A 21189-nucleotide genomic window follows, 5' to 3' on the forward strand; every position below is an offset into this window, starting at 1 on the left:
GACCCGATCTAACATCCCAAGAGAGGAAAAGGTTTTTGGCTACGTGCAGGCAATACTATTGGGAAGATCCTTACCTTTTCAAGTTGGGAAAGGACGAGGTGATTCGGAGATGCATCCCGGATATGGAGCAACAACAAGTGTTGAAGCTTTGCCATGAAGCCCATTGTGGTGGGCATTTTGGTGGACAAAAGACGGCTCATAAGGTCCTCCAATCCGGTTTGTTCTGGCCAACCCTTTTTAAAGATGCTCATTCTTTTTTCCTTGCTTGTGATCGGTGCCAAAGAGTTGGGACAATTGGGCGCAGGAATGAAATGCCCCTCACGAACATTCTTGTTGTGGAGATTTTTGATGTGTGGGGCATAGATTTCATGGGCCCCTTCCCTATGTCTTACGGTTTTGAATATATCTTGCTTGCCGTTGATTATGTGTCCAAGTGGGTTGAAGCCATCCCCACAAGGACATGTGATGCTAATGTCGTATTGAAGTTTGTGCAGGAGAACATATTATGTAGATTTGGATTTCCCAAGGCCATAATCAGTGATGGAGGCAAACACTTCTGCAACAAGCTTTTTGAGAAGCTTATGAGGAAAAACGGCATTACTCACAAAGTGGCCACACCTTATCATCCTCAGACCTCGGGCCAAGCCGAAACTAGTAATCGGCAAATCAAGAGCATACTGGAAAAGACGGTCCAACCTTCCCGGAAGGATTGGTCTCTTAAGCTCAATGATGCCTTGTGGGCGTACCGCACTGCCTTTAAGGGAGTCCTGGGAATGAGCCCCTACCGCCTTGTCTACGGTAAAGCGTGCCACCTGCCTGTGGAGGTTGAGCACCGAGCTTATTGGGCAATCAAGGCCACCAACTGCGACATTACTACTGCGGGGAAGCACAGAGCCTTGCAAATGGAAGAGCTCGATGAATTACGCAACGAGGCATACGAGAATGCAAGGATCTACAAAGATAAAGTCAAGAGGTTGCATGATAGCCGTGTCGTACCCAAGAATCTCAAACCCGGAATGAAGGTCCTTTTGTTCAACTCAAGGTTGAAACTCTTCCCGGGCAAGCTCAAGTCTCGTTGGAGTGGCCCTTTCATTCTCAAAGAAATTCTCCCTCATGGCGCTGTGATATTAACCAAGGAGAATACCGAGGAGACGTTTACCGTCAACGGGCATAGGGTTAAGCCCTACTTGGAGCATGAAGTGGTTGCCGTTGTAGTGGAGTCTCAAGCACTCCACGACCCCTTGTTTTAACAAGCTCATCACAGTCGAGCTCTCGACCTTAACTAGAGCGCTTCGTGGGAGGCAACCCACGCTTTTTCTCTTACCTTTTCCTGTTTGTTTTATGTTAGTGAGTTCTTGCGGGATTTTTATCTTTTCTTTGTTGGTTGTTGTGGCGTTTTCTCTGGTGTTTCTTTGTGGTGTTGCAGGAAACAGGTGTAATGAACTGACCCCGTGCTCGAAGGATGTGCATTTTGCTGCCGGACGGCAATTTCATCAAAAGGCCGAAGGGGGGGGACGGCGCCGCCGTCTCACGGCGGGCGCCGTGCTTGCACACCACCAGATGTTTCTTTTTCCTCACCAAAAAGCCGAAGAAGGGTCACGGCGGCGCCGTTCCACGGCGGCCGCCGCCCACGGCGCCGCCCTGTCACAGCGGGCGCCGTCACCCCCATTTCCTCGCCTTTTCTCTTTACAACCCAAAAACCCCGAAGGGGGTGCACGGCGGCGCCGTCCCACGGCGGCCGCCGTCACTCCCAGCCCGGCCCAGCCCAGCCCAGCCCGCTTCACCCCTTAAAAAAAACCTAAACCCTACCTTTCCCCTCCTACCTTCAGCCGCCCACCCCCCCCCTCTCACACCTTTCTCACTCGCCACCACCTGAATACCACCTCCAACCCCCGTCAGCCGCACCCCCATCCCCACCGCCCACAACCCACCTCCGACCACCACCACAGACACCACCCCCATCACCTCCGACCACCACCATTATCCACGGCCAACCACCACCCTACCTTTCCCTCACAGCTCACCGAACTCCACCACCACTAAACCGTCTCAACAACTCCCGGCCTCCTTCCCAACCGCCACTGCAGCCGCCGCCACCACACCGTCTCCGCCACAACCGCCGACGCCGAGCTGCCCCGCCACCATCTTCAGCAGAACACGGCCGCCGCCGTCCGCACATCCGCCGCCGTGCTCCACAGCCGCCGCCGTCCACACGGCCGCCGCCTTGCTCCACAGCCGTCGCTTTCTTCACGGCCGCCGCCGTCCGGACCGCCCCCGCCGACGCCGAGCTGCCCCCACCACACCGTCTCCGCCACAACCGCCGACGCCGAGCTGCCCCGCCACCATCTTCAGCAGAACACGGCCGCCGCCGTCCGCACATCCGCCGCCGTGCTCCACAGCCGCCGCCGTCCACACGGCCGCCGCCTTGCTCCACAGCCGTCGCTTTCTTCACGGCCGCCGCCGTCCGGACCGCCCCCGCCGTCTGCATCACCTCCGCTGTTCACCTCCATCCAGCTCGTCCCATGGCACCTCTCACCACTTACAAGCGCCGCCGCCACCATGTCATAGTCGATGAAGACGAGGACGAGGCCCCGCCTAGTCCTCAGGCCTCCCAGAGCCGCCAGCCGGCCTCTTCTAGCCGCCAGCCGGCCTCCTCTAGCCGGCAGCCGGCCTCGCCTCTCCCCCGCCCTCCCTCGCCACCGAAGGACATCCGGCATGTCTATAATGCTCCTTTTGCTATCTTTGAGGACTGGGAGGGCACTCGATGGACGGCACTGAAAGGGAAGAAGGTTACTCAGCCCCGATGTCTCGATTGGCCACTGCTCCGAAGGGTGCAACTTGACCAAGCAATAACGACACATTTGAAGAGTTTGGGACTCTTCAAGTTTTCTCAAACCACGCCGCCGGGTTTGCTTCCATTACACTTGGAGTTCCTTTGCACTCTCAACATGACGGCCGACAAGTCCCAGCTACATTGCCGCCTGCTCAATAAGCCATGCGTCGTCACCTACGGGATCATGAGTGAAGCCTTTGGGTTTCACCCGAAGCGATTGAAGGGATTCCCGGATACGTGGGTACCGGCCAATGCTTGGAAAGAACTGACTGGCTTGCCCACTTGGATCGGCCAGGGGGCCCCGAGCAACCAACTCATTGACGCCGACATCGGCGTGCTCCATAAGTTCCTGTCATTCTGCATTCTGGGCAAGGAGCAGGCGAACAAAGTCAATGAGACCGAACTCTATATGCTATGGTGTGCAAAGAGAAAGAAGAAGATTGACGCCACGACCATCATTTGGAACCAGCTTCACAGCATGGCCCGGTATGGGGGTTTCAAGCCTTCTCTGAGCCCCATCTCTACCGCCCTGGCCCTCCATTTCGGCCTCTTCACGCCGACCCAGGTTCCCTCACACCTGCGCGCCTCTGACACAAGGGCCATTGATCATTCTGAGCTCAAAACTTTTGTGGCCAAAGACTTCACCATCATTCCTCAGGCCAAACGCCCCAACGTCCGTTCCATTTTGCAGCAACTCCAACGGGGCGAGGGCACGTCATCCTCGGCGCGCCATGTCGTAGATGACAATGATGAGGACGATGATGAGGCGGAGTACGAAGAACCTGTGCCACCACCTGCTTTCGTCTATGATCCTGAGGCCGGCCCCTCAAATGCCTTTCAGCAGTTTCAGGCCCATTTTGACGAGTCCTTTGGCCAGTTCCGCCAGGAGGTCTCCTCCCGTTTTGATTCAGTGGAGGACTCGGTGGGCGGCCTCTATGCTAGGATCGACGACATATCTGGTCATCTGGACCATCTTGGTGGTTATGTGACGCCCATGCATGCGCAGTTGGGCGACGTCTACGGCCAGGTGAACACCATTGGCGGAGAGGTCACGCGTCTGCGTGAACAGGTGTCGGCATTTGATGCTCGGTTTGGCGACTACAACCAGGGCCTCACTGACGCAAACCACGGACTAACCGACACCAACTACTACCTCGCCGACCTAGAGAGACAGTGGGCCGCCTTCTCGTTGCAGAACCAGGACCAGTTCTGGCACCCTCCCCCGGGCCCCCCTCGGGGCCCCAACTGAGCATTCCTTTTACCCACCTTTGTACATTTTGATCTATTTCCTTTTACTTTGTTTTCTTTTCTTTCTTGTTTTATGCTGTCTTCTTTTGTGGGTTTTTCTGGTTGCTCATTTTACAGGTTGTGGTCGCCGCCCTCTCTACCGCCGTCGCCGTGTTGGCTGCACTCCTATCCAGGGATGTTCTTAAACTTTCTCTTTTTTGTGCCCTGAGGACAGTGCAAGTTTTTCTGTGTGGGGGAGGGGCGTTATTTATTCATTGGGGGGGTCGTATGGTCCTGTCTTGGTTGTGCCGCATGCGGTATTTATGATGCTTTATCAATTCGTTGCATGCTTGGTTGTGGTGCCCTGTTGTGCTTATCTTGGGGCGAATGGTTCCCTTCTCTTTTCTTCTTGCCTGTTTCTTTTAAGTACATCACATGATTGATGGTGACTTATTGGCGATTCTGGATTGTGTCTGTTTGGATTGTTGTCCTCGTTTTTCTTGATTGATTTGCTCCCTATGAAGTGTAATAAGTTTAAGGTTTTGGTGCAACACCCTGATGAGCAACTCTTGACGTGATTTGTCCGGTAGATGCTAAGGGGAGTGTTTTCAGTGCAATTTCCTAATATCTGTCTCTGTTGTGAAATGTTTGGTTGGTTGTTGAGCTTCTGATAGTCTGGTCTCTGCTCCTCTAATGATTTCATTATGAGCATGGGAAACCACACGAGAACATTTTGGATCACCTCCAAAAGTGAAATCTCGTGAATTATGGCCCATCTATTGAGAGCGAAAATAACTTAACCCAAAAAAAAAAAAAAAAAAATAGTGAAAGAATATGAAAAGGAATGAGACATGATTGTAAAGGGAATTGCATTAGGAAATTCACCCTTAGCGGAGAACTGGGTCTGATCGGATTGAGTTGTATCACCTCGTTGTTGCACTTTTAAATCTTAGCTTTGAACACTTGATTGGGGGACATTGATTTCTTGAAGGGCTTGGATTGGTTTGAGTTTGATTGGTAAGAAGAATCGTCTGTGGGTTTTCTTTCGATTGTGTGTTTGTTGCTTGAGGACAAGCAAGGATTTAAGTGTGGGGGGGTTGTTTACCTCGTTTTTTGGGCAGTGCTTGCTAGTGTTCTACCGTGTTTTCGAGCATGTTTTATTCCTCTTTGCCTTATTTTTCACGTGCTCGATGACCTTTTTGGTATACTGTTGTCATGTGCAGGATTCGAGAGTTGTCAAGTTTTTCAGCATAGATTGAAGCAAAATTCGAAGACAACCCACGGCCGCCGCCGCGCCACGGCGGCCGCCGTCTAGACGGCGCCGCAGCCCCACGGCGCGGGCCGTGCACGTTTTTGAGAGTTCTGCGAAAGGGCATCACGGCGGCGCCGTGCCACGGCGGCCGCCGTCCACGGCGGCCGCCGTCCACGGCGCCGCCGTCTCACGGCGGCCGCCGCCGCTGTTAATTTTCGGCAGTTACGGTTTTTAGTATAAAAACCCTTTTTTAGGGTTTTATTCGAGAGTTCCGATCAGCACAGCCTCTAGGGCGATTTTCCATTATTTTCCCTTGGTTTTTAGAGATTCAAAACATTAGTATTCATTCTTGGATTCGCTGGATTGCCGTGGATCGATCGTTTCTTTCCGTCGGATTTGTTTTGCTCGGATCACTACGTTTGTAAGAACTCATTTACTTTATTTAGTTGATTTGAATCTTTGGTCACTTGAATCCTTTAGTTTGTGTTTTTGATGAATGTGGTGATTGTAGATCAGTGTCGTTGAATCGTGAGAAGTACGTGAATCATTGTTAAGTTTTGCGCCTTAGGATTTCTTTTGTTGGTGAATGTTTAGTAATCTCTTTTATGGTGATTGAAGATTTTTGTGAGTTGAATTTGATGCTTGATTTAGTTTCTTGCCTAGGTAATGATTTATTGTTAATGCTTATGAGTTTATGATTGTTTGGTTCAGAGTTCAAGATTGAAACCCTAGTCGATTCCGTTAATGTTTAAATGCCGTGTTCTTAGTTCTTATATGTGTTCGTACTTGTTTCTGCATTAGTTAATGTTTATTGCTTCATTTCAATTACGTACCGGTGTTAGAGCATTAGTAAGTGCCAGCCCCAATTATCCGATTAGAGTGTTTAGGTTTTATTTCTGTACTTGTGAGTAGCATAATCGAAGCCCTGTTAAGTCTTCCTTGAGAGACGACTTGGTCACCTTACCACCCTAGGACGACCTCGTGTAAATTCGAGTCCATCCGCTAGGTGTTTTAGGATGAGTCACCAGCCGTGTTAATTGCTTTCGCCCAGAACTTCAGTGGCAACTTGGATTCTGCAAGCATAGTCTGTGCTGTTTTCTTGAGTGTTCTGTTGCGGCGCTCCACTACTCTGTTCTGTTAAGGAGTCCTTGCTGCAGAGATTTGATGACTGATTCCTTTATCTTCACAAAATTCTCTGATTACTGAATTAAGGAATTCAGTCCCTCTGTCCGATCTTATGCTGATGATGTCGAATTGCTTTTCAACGAGAAATCTCTTCATCAGCTTCGGCAATTCCTTCAGTGTCTCACTCTATCTATACAGGAAAACAACCCAAGTATATCGTGAGTAATCGTCTACTATTACTAGGCCATATCTTTTACCGTTAAAGCCTGGGAGACACTGGACTGAATAGATCCATGTGAAGCAGTTGTAGTATGCGTTCGGAGAAGTGATCAGTCTTTGATTTGAAAGATGCTTTAGTCTGATTTCCTCATTGGCATGCTCCACATTCTTGCTTTTTCTGAAAGACTATTTGAGGTAGTCCTTCCACTAGTTGGTGTTTAGCAACTTTGTTGATTGTCTTGAAGTTGAGATGGTTGAGTCTTCGATGCCAAATGGTGTTGAGCTCGGCATGACTCTTGCTGATTAGGCAGGTCTCAGGTGAACTATCTTCCCAAGAAACCACGTAAAGCTTTCCCTGTCTGACCCCGTTCAGCACCTCCTTCTTGTTGTTGTTTCTCACTGTAAATTCATCCCTTTTAATTTTCACAGAGAATCCGCTGTCGCAAAATTGGCTCACAGACAAAGAAACATAGCTAACATTAGATATACATACGTTACCCATATTTAATTCACTGTAGCCTTTTGTTTCTCCAAGTGAGTTGTCTCCAAATACGACTTTGGATCCAGCCTTTTCCACATACTGGGTTAGATACTCCTTGCATCCAGTCATGTGTTTCGAACATCCACAATCCAGGTACCAGGTATTGTTTGGGGCTTTTGCTTCTTCTTTCTTCTTGTTTTGTTTCTTGGTTTTACCCTGCAAGAAAGAAGAATTTTAGGTACCTAATCAATGTTTGGATCCCGGCATGTTAGTTCTAGTTCCTTTTGGAACCCAAATCTGCTTCATAACATGCGGTGGAGATGTTGTTTTCTTGTAACTTGGCCTTTTGACTGAAGTTGATACTTCTTCAGTCTGCACTGATGTTCTTATTCTCGTATCAGTTACTTGCTTCTTATGCATTTCCTTCTTCTTATTTTCCTGTCATGGATAGGTTGGAGGTCTCCTTCTTTCAATATTGTGTCTCTTCTGAAATACTGAAGTATTTGTAGACTGATGATGTCTTGGCTAATACCGATGAGTTATAGACTGATGTTGTCTATAGTGAGAGTGATGTGGAAACTAATGAGGTATGGATTGATGCTGCTTCGGATGATACTGAATTTGTCCGAACTTCTAATTTTGACTCCAAGATTCTTGCTCACGTGTAAACTGAACATGATTCAATTTCTTGTTGTTCTGATTCCCCCTAGGTTGGTGACGAGGGTTCTGATTCTTTAGTTGCTTAGACTGATGATGGTTCAGTCTAGGGGGCCTTCATCTTTTCTGTATTGAATTGGATTCTTTAGTTTTTGCTGATGGCTTTGATTATTAGTTGCCAGTATCTTCCCTTTGGTCGTTCGTAGTCTTCAGGAGGAAAAATGTTCCTATGTGACATCATCTTCATTTTCTTGTCTTTGATTTGACTGATGTTTCGTCATCTGATTCTTCAGTTATTTCCACAGTCTCTATCCATTTGCCTTTTTCTGTTGTAGTCAATTTTTCTCCATCGTTTTCCACTGGTGTCGATGATGGAAAATGCTTCATCAATGGGGAGCTCTTCATGCAATTCTTTACCCATTATTCCATTTTGTCATTTAGTCGAACTGCTTCAAATGTGGCTTCATCAAGTTCCTTTGCAGTTCGCTCTAGATCAGTTTCAGTCTCTTCCAATTGAGATTGAAGCTTACTCTTCTCAGACTATAGAATTTCGATCTCCTTTCTTAATCCATTGTTCTATACAATCAGTTCATCAAGACCAATTTCATCCGAAAGGTAGACACTGGTCTTTTCCTTTTCAGTCCGAGCTTGACTGATCTCTTTCTCCAATCTTTGATTTTCTTCCAGGAGATTCTCAAAGAGAATATGAAATCTCTTTTGGCTCGAAGGGCTTTTCGTTCTAAGTATGAAATCTCAGGACAACCAGTCTTGTAGTGTCCCTTCTTGTCGCAGCCAAAACACTTCACATCCTTCAAGTCTGGAGTAGATGGCTTCTTCTCTTCGAATTTATCGTTGGACTTGGAGTATCTTAGCTTGTACTCCTTCTCCTTGCCTTTGAAGTTCTTCTTGTGGAACTTCTTATACTTTATGAACCTCGACTCCATCTTGTTAAACCCTTCAGTCATTAGTGCATATTGACTGAAAAAGTCTTCAGTTTTGATATCAGTCGACTCCTTCGACTGCTTCTTGGAATCTTTTGATGCAGCCTTTAGTGCTGCTCCTTAATTTGGAGGCTGAGGGAGCATCCTCATATAAGGTTCCAGCTTTCTTGTTGACTTTGTTTCGTCGAATATCAAATTCGTTGGCTTTAAGGTAAGAGAGCAACTGCTCAGTGCTCAGTATGTTGAAATTTGGCTTGATTTGCTGAGCAATGGCATACATCCGCCATTCTGCAGAAGTTAGGCTTCGTATGATCTTTAGGTTGATCTCTCGCTGAGTGTACTTGTTTCTGGAGATGGATTGAACTTCATTCATTATTAGGTTAAATCGATACTCCATCTCTTCAATCGATTCATTCGTCAGCATTAGGAAGTTGTCAAACTTTTGGCATGTTATAGTCAGCTTGTTTTCTTTAATCTCCCTCGGATCCAACACACATCCTTTCAAGGATGTTCCACATCTCTCTGGCAGTTGTGCACTTTATGATTTTCATCACGTGTTTGTCCGGAACGGTGCCCAAGATGATGTTCTTCGCGAGGTTGTCCAGTTCATCTTGCTTCTGTTCTTCTGATGTGTACTCATGCTTTTCTTTGATCATGGATTCGTAGTAGGGATCTTTCCATGCTTCTTTGGAAGTCCTCATAGTTTTCTCTTTGATGACGATTAGACCTTCTGTGATCACGTCCCACATCCTGCAATGTTGGGCGGTGAGGTAGCTCTTGACTCTGAATTTCCATACTCATAGTTGTTTATGGCAAACGTTGGTAGGGATGTTGACCTGCTGAAGTTAGTTTCCATAATGGTTAAATAGAAACAATAAATACACTCATGTAGCACAAAGAGAATATAGAGATTTTGAAAAGGATCTAGTTCAGTAGAACCGGGTCAAAGTAGACTGTTCTTGCGAACAACATGCTCTGATACCACTTGTTGGGTCCCAGAGGGTCACTGAACAGGTGTGTGGGGAAGGGGGAATACACCAGTAGGCTATTCAAAATTTTCTTTTGTAAACTGAAGTCAGTATCTCAACTGATACTGAAGTGTATTAACTGAAGTGGTCAGTTAAAAGCAAGATCAGTTAAGAGGCAGATGTAGACTGATACTGATTAGTGTTTCAGTATTTTAACTTCAGTATGAAGAACACGTCAACACATTGATTGTTCTAGTAGGGATTCAGTCTTTTCAGTTAAATAATCAGAGAAGTGTTAGAAATCTTACTGACTATCCGAAGATTTGTCAGTTAGACTGATAACACTTGGAGCGGAAACAATTTTAAGAAATAGCCTTTAAGTGAATCATTTTGTCAATTTAGGGTTCCTCTTTTCAGCTTATCAATTTCAGTACGAATATGAGTTTGTGTACAACTATGTAGAGTAAATACTGAAAATAATAAAAACACAGAGAATTTTATGTGATTTGAAAAACAAGTTCCTACGTCCATGGTCAGTCGATCACATTAACAATCAATGGGCTTGTGCTTGCGGGTGCACAGCAAACCTTAAATTTGAAACACTCGTTTCAGAGTCAACGCACTGGGTTGGACTTTCTCCTTCTTAACTCACAGTTGCTAAGACAACACTTATCTAGCTTGCGGAGGCTAAGAATCTCTGAGTTCAGACAACCATCTCAAACTCTCTCTATCTCAAACGCTCTTCTCACTCTTGTAGGAAAAGGTTCAAATCTTCAACTTAAGATTACTGAGAACAGGCTCTCAAGTAATCGAGGTCTAGGCTAAAGATGAAGACTATTTGCCTAGATGCTCTAAGAGAATTTATGTATATCAGATAGACTGATAATTACAGCAATAGTTATTCTCTTCTTCGATTCAAGTATTTTGCTTAAGTATAAGTTAAGTCTTGATTTTGGTAGAGCTTCAGCGTAAGTTTTTGAATCGGTGAGGTCGAAGGTTGGTCCTTGAGCTCTATTTATAGGTGGATGTTGGAGAATAGATCCGTTGGAGGGGATCCTTCAACACTATCTGCCGTTTGACTTGTCAATTTAAATATGGCTCAAGGTCTTCGTCCTCTATCTCATTTAAGCCAAAAGAGGTATGATCTTTCTGAAATAGGACATGGTGTTACAGGATAAAGTAACACGGTAATGGAAACTCTGCAGGGTGAAGGACGATTCACCATATCCTTGCATTAAATGCAATGTCATTTGCATTAAATGCGGCGTATACTGGAAGTATTCAATTTATCATTCGTTAACACTGAGTGTGTTATACATTACTCCAGCTTCAGTCCGTATCTTCACTATCAGTCCGAGGTTTCCATTCAAAACATAATTATTTCAGTTGCATTGAATGCTTTGACTGATCAGATGTACTTACACTTATACTTCACTGCAGATCCTTCATTGAATTTAGCATTTAATACAGGCGGACTTTAATCTTCAGTATGGTGTACAATGTAGCTTCAGTCCTTCAATTTTCAGTCTTCAAGACTTCAGTTCTTCAGTCTTTCGGTCTTTAGTTCTTGCCTCTTCAGACCATACAAGAAAAATGAACTCTAACAGATTAGTTCAAAAGAATTCTAGTCTAGTAAAATTAATATCCAAGGGTTTTGGGCTCATCAAAACTAAGGGTAGGATATTTCTTTTTATTTCCCAACACTGATATTATTTAGATTGGTACAATTATATGACCATTTTGGACACTTCCCCATAAGGTTTAGATTATTCATTTAGGGTTTAGATTATCATTTAGGGTTTAAATTCCCAATTTATGGTTTAGATTATCCATTTAGGGTTTAGATTCTCAATTTAGTGTGTTGCACGAATGGTACTTATGGTCATACTAGTGCCATTAGTGTCATATACTTAGATTTTTTTTTCGGTTGGCACATATGACACTAAGTGCCATATGTGCCTAACCCGCGCGCAAATTCGAATTCGACCCGAATCAGATCCGCCCTAATTAAGGGCAAAACGGTCTTTACACGTAATAAATGGCCAGATTTTGTGTTTTTTTAATCAGTGGCCAAATATTGTGTTTTCTTCTTTAAAATGACTATTTCAAAAGCGCTCTTTTTATTTAAGTATGTATACTAATTATTTATTTATTTATATAAACATAAACATATTTGTTGTTATATTTTTCATTTTATACTATTATTTTTATTTTTAATTAGTTTTAGGTTATTTAAATATAAACTTTTACTAATAATATAGTTTGGACTTTTAAGAGCCCAAAATTATTATATTAAATGACTATTATTAATTTTGTTATATTGATGGTTTAGGGTTATTTGCTCAAAATGAAATTGACTTAAATTATTTTCTTTACAATCTATAATTTTAATTATTATTATTATTATTATTATTATTATTATTATTATTATTATTATTATTATTATTATTATACAATACTCACTGAGTTGATAATATTATTATAATATATTATTTTAAATCAAATAATAATATTTAAATTTAATACTATTTTTTTATCAATTAATCTATCTCATAGTCATAGATAATAATTATTTTATATAATTTGAAACTTTAAAAATAAATAAATATAACATGGCGCGTGAATCGCACGGAAAGACGAACTAGTAATGTATTATAACAAAGAATATGAGATTCAAACATAATATACATATAAAAAGTTCCATGTAACGTGTGATAAATGAATAGAAAAAATCCACGCAACGACGCATTTTCGAAATTCACAGAAATCTGTACAGCAAAAGCCAAAAATTGTAGTAGTTGAAAGTAAGGCCATTAAATTATTATGCTGTTTCTCTAGTCTCCTACTGGTAGGTTGTCATAATCAAACGAAGATAGAGTTTAATTATATCAATAATTTCAAACTCCAACTATTCAAAACACGCTAATTGTTTGCAGCTGCAGAAATATAGCTAATCAAAGAGGAGCTAGAATTTTATAAATGAATGGATGAAATTATATTTTTACATATAAAAAATGATGAACTTATAATAATAATAATAATAATAATAATAATAATAATAATAATAATAATAAAGAATTGTCAGGGCGATCGCATGTCCGACCGTGGATCCGCCCTAAATGCCATATTCAAGATAGTGAATTTTTCTCTAACTCTTAAACTTAAAACAACTATGTTCAATTCGGGTAATGAGACCTAGTTCAAGTGATAAAGTTGAGATACACAAAGACTCTCTCGTGTAATAGGTTTTGGACTCTGTTCTTCCTTTTAATATAAATTTTCCTTGATAAAAAAAAAAAAGGTTTTGGACTCTTGAGTTTAATTTTTCATGCGTGCGGTGTAATTTTTTTATTTTATGTGGTGTAACGATCCTACTTACATACATGAGTAAAATTTTGAAATAGCCAAAATGAAGTATAAAACACAATTTATGGCCACACATTGAAAAAAAAACATAAAATTTAGCCATATTTATTGATTTGGATGTTTTTACCCTTAATGAGGCGGACCGGGTAGGATCAGACACGCGGGTCGCGTGCTAGGTCGGGTTAGGCACTTATGGTGCCATAAGTGCCAAGATTTTACTTTGGTTTTATTTTGAATTTTCGTTGGCATTTTTGGCATTATTAGTGCCAAAAGTGCCAACGAAAATCCAAAATAAAATCAAGTAAAATGGTCATTTTGGCACTTATGGCACTAATAGTGTCATACGTGCAACAGAAACAACAGTAATAGAATCAAGAAATCATAAATGGATCATCTAAACCCTAAATCGAACATCTAAACCCTAAATAGAACATCTAAACCCTACGGGGAAGTGTTTAAAATGGTTCTTTTGGCACTTATGCCAAGGAAAATCCAAAACAAAAATAAGTAATAAAATGATGCGTATGGCACTTATGGCACTATTAATGCCATAAGTGCCATACGTGCAGCGCTGACTTTTCCCTGCGAGCGCGCAACTCACCCATAAGCTTCCAGCGGCCGCGCAATCACCCCAGCGGCCGAATAAAAAGTATGAGCCAGATTTTGATGTATTAAGATTATGAGCCAAAAATTGATTTTCAGTCTTCATTATGGCCATTTCACTACATTATTTCTACGTACATTGTTGATATTAATTTATGTCGTGGTCCAGACTCCATGCGGTACCGCGCACACCAACAATATTGAATGCCATGTCACTATAACTTATCCATATTTCCATGAAAGTGTAGCGATCTTGTTGGAGGAGCGATAATTAAGTTTTCATCTATTTGGATTTCAGCCCCGCCCTCGATGTGACTGCTTTTAGATCTACATAGCGAATATTCCAACAATACAATTACATCATATGTTACGTTATCGTAACTTAAATAAAGTTTCACAACTTTGGTAAGTTTCAATTTTAATTCATTTTTTTCTTCATGAATTCGATACATTTTATTTCTGCTTTTCGTTTCAGTGATGAAGAATCTAAGAAATCAAGGGGAAATTAATTAATAAAGTGAAAGCAGTAGTAAACCAGATTTAGCCTCAATAAATAAAGTTTTTTTTCCACTTAAAATCTAGTAATTATACCGTCAAGTAATTAATATTGATAATATTATTTGGTTTGTCTACGTCCCTAGCTAACTGCTACTTCTTTTTTTTTGGAGTCAACTAATTTATTTAGGTTAATTAGATAGTGTTAGTTAAGATAATTATTTCCAGGAAAAAAAAAGTATATAATGAGACAGAGACGTAAAACGTTGCCACCAAGGACTGAAAGCTACCGATATGCTATGTAGAATTAAATATAGTGTTAAGTATACACGCATGAGAGAGAGAGAGAGAGAGAAAAATGATACTCCCTCCGTCCCCAAAATAAGTTCCTCTTTGGGGACGGCACGAGTTTTAAGGAAAAGTAGTAAAATGTATTGATAGTGGAGAAAAATATGTTATAATTAGTATTGGGAGTGGTGAAAATGTGAAAAAAGTGTTATAATTAGTATTGGGAATGGTGAAAAAGTGAAAAGTAAGAATAAATAAAGTATTATTAGTGGTGGGGTAGTTGTCCAAAAATGGAAAGAAAGAAAGGGGAACTTATTTGGGGGACGTCCCAAAAAGAAAAAAGAGGAACTTATTTCAGGGACGGAGGGAGTATAGTATATGATTAATATCGACTAACACGTCTTAATGACATGATCACCATTGTCAATATTTGATGCGATTGGATTAAATAATTAGAAATTTTGGCCAGCAAACATATTATTGAGGAAACAAACAGAGACAATTTCTTACTCGTACACATTTCTGTCGCATCTAAATTATTCTAGTAATATGCGTCTTCTTATTAATTTTTTTGAGGCAATAGTAAGGCATCTTCATATTCACTTAAAAATCACAAAATATACATGAGCTCGAATGTATCACAGTTTACTGTGTATCAAGCCTTCTAATATTGACCGTGTAAATAGTAGTCCCTCCGTCCCATTGATCTTGTCCCGTATTCCTTTTTTATTTGTCCTACTGATCTTGTCCCATTTTCATAAATAGTACTGACAATTAGCTAAACAATAAGAATTTCTAATTACATTCTATCTCCTACTTTATCACTTTATTACATTATCTCTCCTACTTTATCGCATTTATCTCCTACTTTATCACACTTAAAACACTAATAATACTAAAACACTAATAATATTGTCCTTAATAACCGTGTCGAAACTAAATGGGACAAGCCCAATAGAACGGAGGGAGTATATTTCATGAACTTTTTATCAACAGATATTATTAAATATAGTGTAGATCAGATTACACCATTTTATTTTCCAAAAAAGAAAATGGAGATGATTACCATATTCAAAGAAATTCTCCACAAAACAGAAAAAGAAGTCACTCACGTACGAGTGTTTCCAATTATACTCCCTCCGTCCGCAATATCGTTTCCACATTGTGGATGGCACGGGTTTTAAAAAAAGTGGTGGATTATAGTGGATATGTAGTGAATGGAGTTTGGGTCCCACAATTGTTGTGAGTGGAAGTTTGTGGACCCTACTTCTATAAATGGAAGTGAAAACGATATCGCGGACGGACCGAAATGGCAAATGTGGAAACGATATTGCGGACGGAGGGAGTATAAATTATCCGTAATTTGGAGGAATTAAGACGACGATTATTAAAAATAAATTAAGCGGGTTGTTGAAAGAGACGAATAAATGAGGAAAAAATACATTTGATAGTGGGACCCACCCAACTCCAAGTTCAAACCAGAAATTACGAAACACCAAACTAAATTAAACTTCCTCAAATTGATGCACAAAGCAAACGCAACAACACAAATTGGAAGGCTCAGAACTCGGACAAGGGCTCGTGGGTGTGGCTGATGAAGAACACCTCGTAGACGATGCCGGCGAGCCCGGCCCCCACCAACGGCCCGGCCCAGTAGATCCAGTGGTTGGCCCAGCTGAAGCCCACCAGAGCAGGCCCGAACGCCACGGCCGGGTTCATGGCGGCTCCCGTGAACGGCCCGGCCGCGAAGATGTTGGCTCCCACGATCAGACCGATCGCGATGGGCGCGATGATTCCGATCTCGCCCTTCTTCGGGTCCACGGCGGTCGCGTACACGGTATACACCAGCCCGAAGGTCGCCACGATCTCGAACACCAAGGCCGACCACACCGAGATTCCCGCCACCCCGAATGTCGGAACGGCCTGCACGAATTAGTTAAATTAGGTTTAGTTAGTTGCAACCAAATTGGGGATGATTTCCGTTCAAGTCAACAAATTTCAAAATTATCTGTGAGATTGATCGTACCAGGCCGGTGGTGAAGATGAGGAGGGCGGAGGCGGCGGTGGCGCCGAGGAGCTGGGCGATGATGTAGAGGATGCCGCGGAAGAGGGTGATGTTGCCGCCGATGAAGAGGCCGAAGGTGACGGCGGGGTTGACGTGACCGCCGGAGATGTTGGCGCTGATGGCGACGGCGACGAAGAGGGCGAAGGCGTGGGCGATGGAGGCGGAGATCAGGCCGGAGGGGGAGGCGGCGCCGTCGTGGGTGAGGTTGTTGTAGGCAATGCCGGCGCCGGAGCCGGCGAAGACGAAGATGAGGGTGCTGATGAACTCAGCCACGGCAGCCTTGAGGGCGCCGGGCTGCCTGAACTCGTCGCGGTTGCCGATGGCAACGCGGCTGAGGGGGACGTTGAAGTGGTCGCCGGGGCCCGGCATGGTGGGAACAACAACAACGGCGGAGGAGGAGGAGAGGGATTATTGAGGAGTGAGAGTGAGAGTGAGAGAGATGAGTGCATGCGGTACTATTCTTATATTGGAAATTTTCTGCATGGGTTCTGTGACGCACCGCTGCAGCCGGTTGCCGGTGGCCCCGTGCATTATTGCCAACTATGGTTTATGGCCGACTATCATTTTATTTTATCAACCAACTTCAAAAACCGGACTATTGTACCCTTTTCGTCAAACTGTCAGATTTTTTTAATCTCTGATTGAATCATTTTGCTCAATAATTGCTTCGACCTTTTTCATTGTTTTTATTATCTTTCTCCTAACCCACTAATCACTGTAACTTCTCTAATATCTTAGAGTATCCGCAGTGGGCTTACTTGATAGCATACTTGATAGTGAATTATGTTATTGAGTAAGTAGTACTGTATTGGGATTACTTGATAGCCTACTTAATTTTTTTAGTTTTTAAAGAGGAGAGAGAAATTTTTAAAGAGGAGAAGAGAATTAAAAGAAAAAGAAAAAAAAAATTACTCGTGCATACTCGAAGACTAACACTCGAGTAGCCCCTCCCTGCAACGCCTTACTCGAGTGCACCTCTCTACTCGAGTAGGCGCTCGAGTAAGGGCGTTGCCAATGCTCTTACAAATTCAATCAAAGTACTAGTAATTAACAAATTAATTAATGACCAGCCACATAATTTATCAATAGTAGTACCAGCTACTCCATGGGGTGATCAAATATTAAAGTAGTTTTGCCTAATCGGCAATGTAAGTCCGTTTCTAATTAGAAGGTTATAAGTATACATATCGGTGTTATATTTTCGGTTAACTGAAAGGTTAGAGCATTCATATTGATTGAGTTAAGTATTGACTTATTCAGGTTCTGAGATCATTTTTGAATCAAGTGTTACATTGATCTGATTCATTCTGTTGACTCATATGAATTAATTTTGATTTTTTTATTTGTGATTTAGTTTAAATGATACAAATTAAAATAACAAAATTCTTTGAATTAAAATTACATTAATTTCAATTACAAAATTTGATTTTATTATTATTATTATTATTATTATTATTATTATTATAACACACACGCCTTGAATTATGACGGATGAGCTTAACTCAATAGAACAAGTCGAGCCTCGAGTCAGTAAGGTTTGAATCAGTTGACTCAAGTCAAGCCATCGAGTTAGCTGATGTGGATACTTTTAGAATATAAATATCACTACTATACTTTCATTTTCCATAAATTATTTAGCCTATGTTTAGTTGAGCTTTTTTGAAGCTTGAAAAGAGATTTAATTAATTGAATTCATCACTTGTTATTTAATTTGAATAATGAGTTAACAATTACTCTTATTTGAGGATAACTCGATCTCCCAATTTATTACCATTCAAAATAGATGAGAAACAAAAGAAATAGAATTCCTTATTAATCAATAATTTTCATTGTTAAATCAAATACTTAATAAAAAAATAGTTAATATTACCATTCATTTTAATTTTTTTTGTTTAATTTCATTCTCTTTCTATATTTCTACTTAAACAAAATAAGCCCTAAATACTGTAAACCTCTTATGATTTAATTTTGTGTATGATCTGTAGATCATGGCACAACAACATAATTTACGTGCAGTGTCATCCATGAGGAGGGGATCAACTTCCCATCATAATATAACAAAAGAAAATTCACTTTAAGTTTATATAAACGCATACTCACACGTGATTTTTCCTTTGAAACAATGTACATGTGATGAGTCTGATAAAGTTTGAGCTCTTTTCTACTTTAAAATCATTAAAGAAAATTTAATTGAAGAAAAGTAATACTTCCTTGGTCCCTCAATTTCATGTCTTTTTTATCATTTTAATTTATTCTCTAATTTCATTTTTTTTCTATTTTTTAATAATATTAATTCACACAATTTTATAAAATGTGAGACATGTATTCCACTTTCAACACACTCAATTATTTTATTAAAATTTGTGACATTCTTAAAAGAATATAAAATTGAAATACATAATAATAAAGATATTTTTCACTTCATCTCAAACTCAATCTAATCTTCTTTTTTCCTCTATAAAAATGTAATCCTTTTGTTTATTAAACGAATTTGTAAAATTTATACTCTCTCCGTCTCAACAATAACGTCCCAATTTTATTTTTGGATCCATTTATAATATTTTGATTTTAAAAATAAAATAATTTACTTTATTTACTCTTTTTATCTTTCCTCGTTTACTTCATAGCTCTCTTATTTTTCACTTTTTTTTATTTTTTTACTCATTTATTTTATCTATATTTTCTTAATTTATGTATTTTATTTTTTTTTTTGATACATTATTATTGAAACGAGTACTTTCTAGTAGTATAAAGATATAGATTCAAAGACGATGAGTTTGAAAACAAGTAAAGATTCTCTCCAAGCTCCGGTGGAAACTTTCCAAATTAGGTCCAAGGGTATAATTGTCCGTAGAGAAATAGGAGGTGTGGCGGTAGCAAATTATGGTGGTTTGATAATATGAGCAGGACAGGAAAAATGCGGGGGAAAGTAGAGTGTGCGGTGGGAGTGGGGGCCACGTGCAGTAATACTCACAGCTAAGCAGCTTGTCCGGACGACTGACACGTGGACGCAATGGATAAGGGCCAAGTCACATGGTCTGTGTGATGTCGACCTGTGCTGTGTGTCCCTTCCTCACTTCTTTCGGTCACCCCATAATCATTCATTTGCCTAAAGAATTCTCTAGAACTCTACCCTCTAATAAAATATTTTATACTGGTCCACAAAAAATAATTCTAATAATAAATTACACAAATTTTAATAAATTAGTTACTATTATATTATGAGTGGAAAAATAATAAAACTTAGAAAGTAATGTTTATATTGTTAATAAATTATATTGTGATGGGATAATAGGACCCATCATTTAATACATAATTTTCAAAAACTAAAAAAATGATTAATTTTTGTGGACATCTCAAAATAGCAAAAAAAAAAAAACTATTTTTTGTGAATGGATGGAAGGAATATAATGAGTGCAGTGTGAAAAAATATACTCTATCTGTCGAAAAGATGTCCTAATTTACTTTTTTGATCCGTCCACAAAAAAATGCCATAATCTATGTTAGTAATAATTTGTGGATATCTTTCTCCGCTCACTAACTTAATTAATTTTTTTCACTTTTCTTAATTTGAGGACCTCTTTCTCCATTCACTAAATAAATAACACAAATTCTTTTAAAACTCGTATCACCCTCTCTCATGACATTGTTTCGTGGACATAGTGAGTATCATAATCTTATTCTCCGATGAATAGGTATTAAACATTTACAGATTGAGATAATTGGAATTTAAATTTCAACTATTTGGAGCTTATTGTAAATTATACTTAATTTTAAAGTATTTTAATATTCCTTTCGTCCCACCAATTTAATTCACTTTTACTTTTCACACATATTAAAAAAATACATTTAATGTTCTTTAAAAAAATATTTTTTTATGTTTTTATTTTTATATCCATATTTATTATTTTCACACATCATTTTCACATTTAAGTGAAACATTAAATAAGATTAGTTTAGTAAAATAATATTTTTATATAATATTAATTAAAAAAGTGGACTATCTTTTTTAGACATCCCAAAATAAAATAAAGAATTAATTTTATGGGAAGGAGGGATTAATATCTTAATCTTTTCATTTGTTGCAAATTCATTCACATTATTATTATATACATAAATTTGAAGTTAAGATTTTGACATCAATCAATCCACAAAATTTGAATATCAATTGATTATATTATGGTGAGATTTAAATTTAGGAGGGATTCAAATTTTCTTAGAAAATCTTAAATTCAAAAAAAGAGAATATGCACTTATATAATTATATTGAGCAATGAAATTTAATTTTCAGCCACCCATTTGAAAAACACAAATTATGACAATTTTTTACAATTTCAGTCCAAAATACCATTGATCCCGCGGATCCTACTCTACCCAGCCCAACCTCGTACACGTGATTCTACCTCCCCCCCTCTCCCCACCCCCCTTTTCTTTCGGCATAAATGGACATAATTGTGTCAAGTGTACCTAATGAATGACACAATTGACACGAATTTACTCATTTGTACCAACTGTAACATCATTTAATCTTCAGTCACATTTGGCACAAATGAACATAACAGTGCCAAGTGTACCTAATGAATTGCACAATTAGCAGGAATTTACCCATTTGTACCAACTGTACCATCATAACCCGCATGCCCCCAATCCAAACCTGAAGCCCAACGCG

General features: G+C 40.4%; 2 protein-coding genes across 2 annotated transcripts; both read right to left on the reverse strand.

Moving 5' to 3' along the window:
• Positions 1-6804: 6804 nt before the first annotated feature.
• Positions 6805-8759, reverse strand: LOC131006188 (uncharacterized). The gene is made up of 2 exons (XM_057933371.1): positions 8394-8759; positions 6805-7353 (listed from the first exon to the last, which is right to left on the reverse strand). Exons 1-2 carry the CDS (start codon positions 8757-8759, stop codon positions 6805-6807), a joined length of 915 nt encoding a protein of 304 aa, XP_057789354.1.
• Positions 8760-15839: 7080 nt separating this feature from the next.
• Positions 15840-17184, reverse strand: LOC131019910 (probable aquaporin TIP-type). The gene is made up of 2 exons (XM_057948537.1): positions 16482-17184; positions 15840-16378 (listed from the first exon to the last, which is right to left on the reverse strand). Exons 1-2 carry the CDS (start codon positions 16887-16889, stop codon positions 16016-16018), a joined length of 771 nt encoding a protein of 256 aa, XP_057804520.1. The 5' UTR covers positions 16890-17184; the 3' UTR covers positions 15840-16015.
• Between the last annotated feature and the right edge of the window lie 4005 nt (positions 17185-21189).

This window comes from Salvia miltiorrhiza, chromosome 1, assembly GCF_028751815.1.
Source record: "Salvia miltiorrhiza cultivar Shanhuang (shh) chromosome 1, IMPLAD_Smil_shh, whole genome shotgun sequence".
NCBI lineage: Eukaryota > Viridiplantae > Streptophyta > Magnoliopsida > Lamiales > Lamiaceae > Salvia > Salvia miltiorrhiza.

Bases quoted from the DNA above. Each gene is read 5' to 3' on its own strand.
- LOC131006188 (XM_057933371.1), bottom strand. From the start codon at position 8,759: ATGACTGAAGGGTTTAACAAGATGGAGTCGAGGTTCATAAAGTATAAG. The intron at 7,354-8,393 runs GTCTTGATGAAC...TCTTTCTTGCAG, and splicing joins CTACCTTTCGGATGAAATTG to GGTAAAACCAAGAAACAAAA.
- LOC131019910 (XM_057948537.1), bottom strand. From the start codon at position 16,889: ATGCCGGGCCCCGGCGACCACTTCAACGTCCCCCTCAGCCGCGTTGCC. The intron at 16,379-16,481 runs GTACGATCAATC...TAATTCGTGCAG, and splicing joins TCATCTTCACCACCGGCCTG to GCCGTTCCGACATTCGGGGT.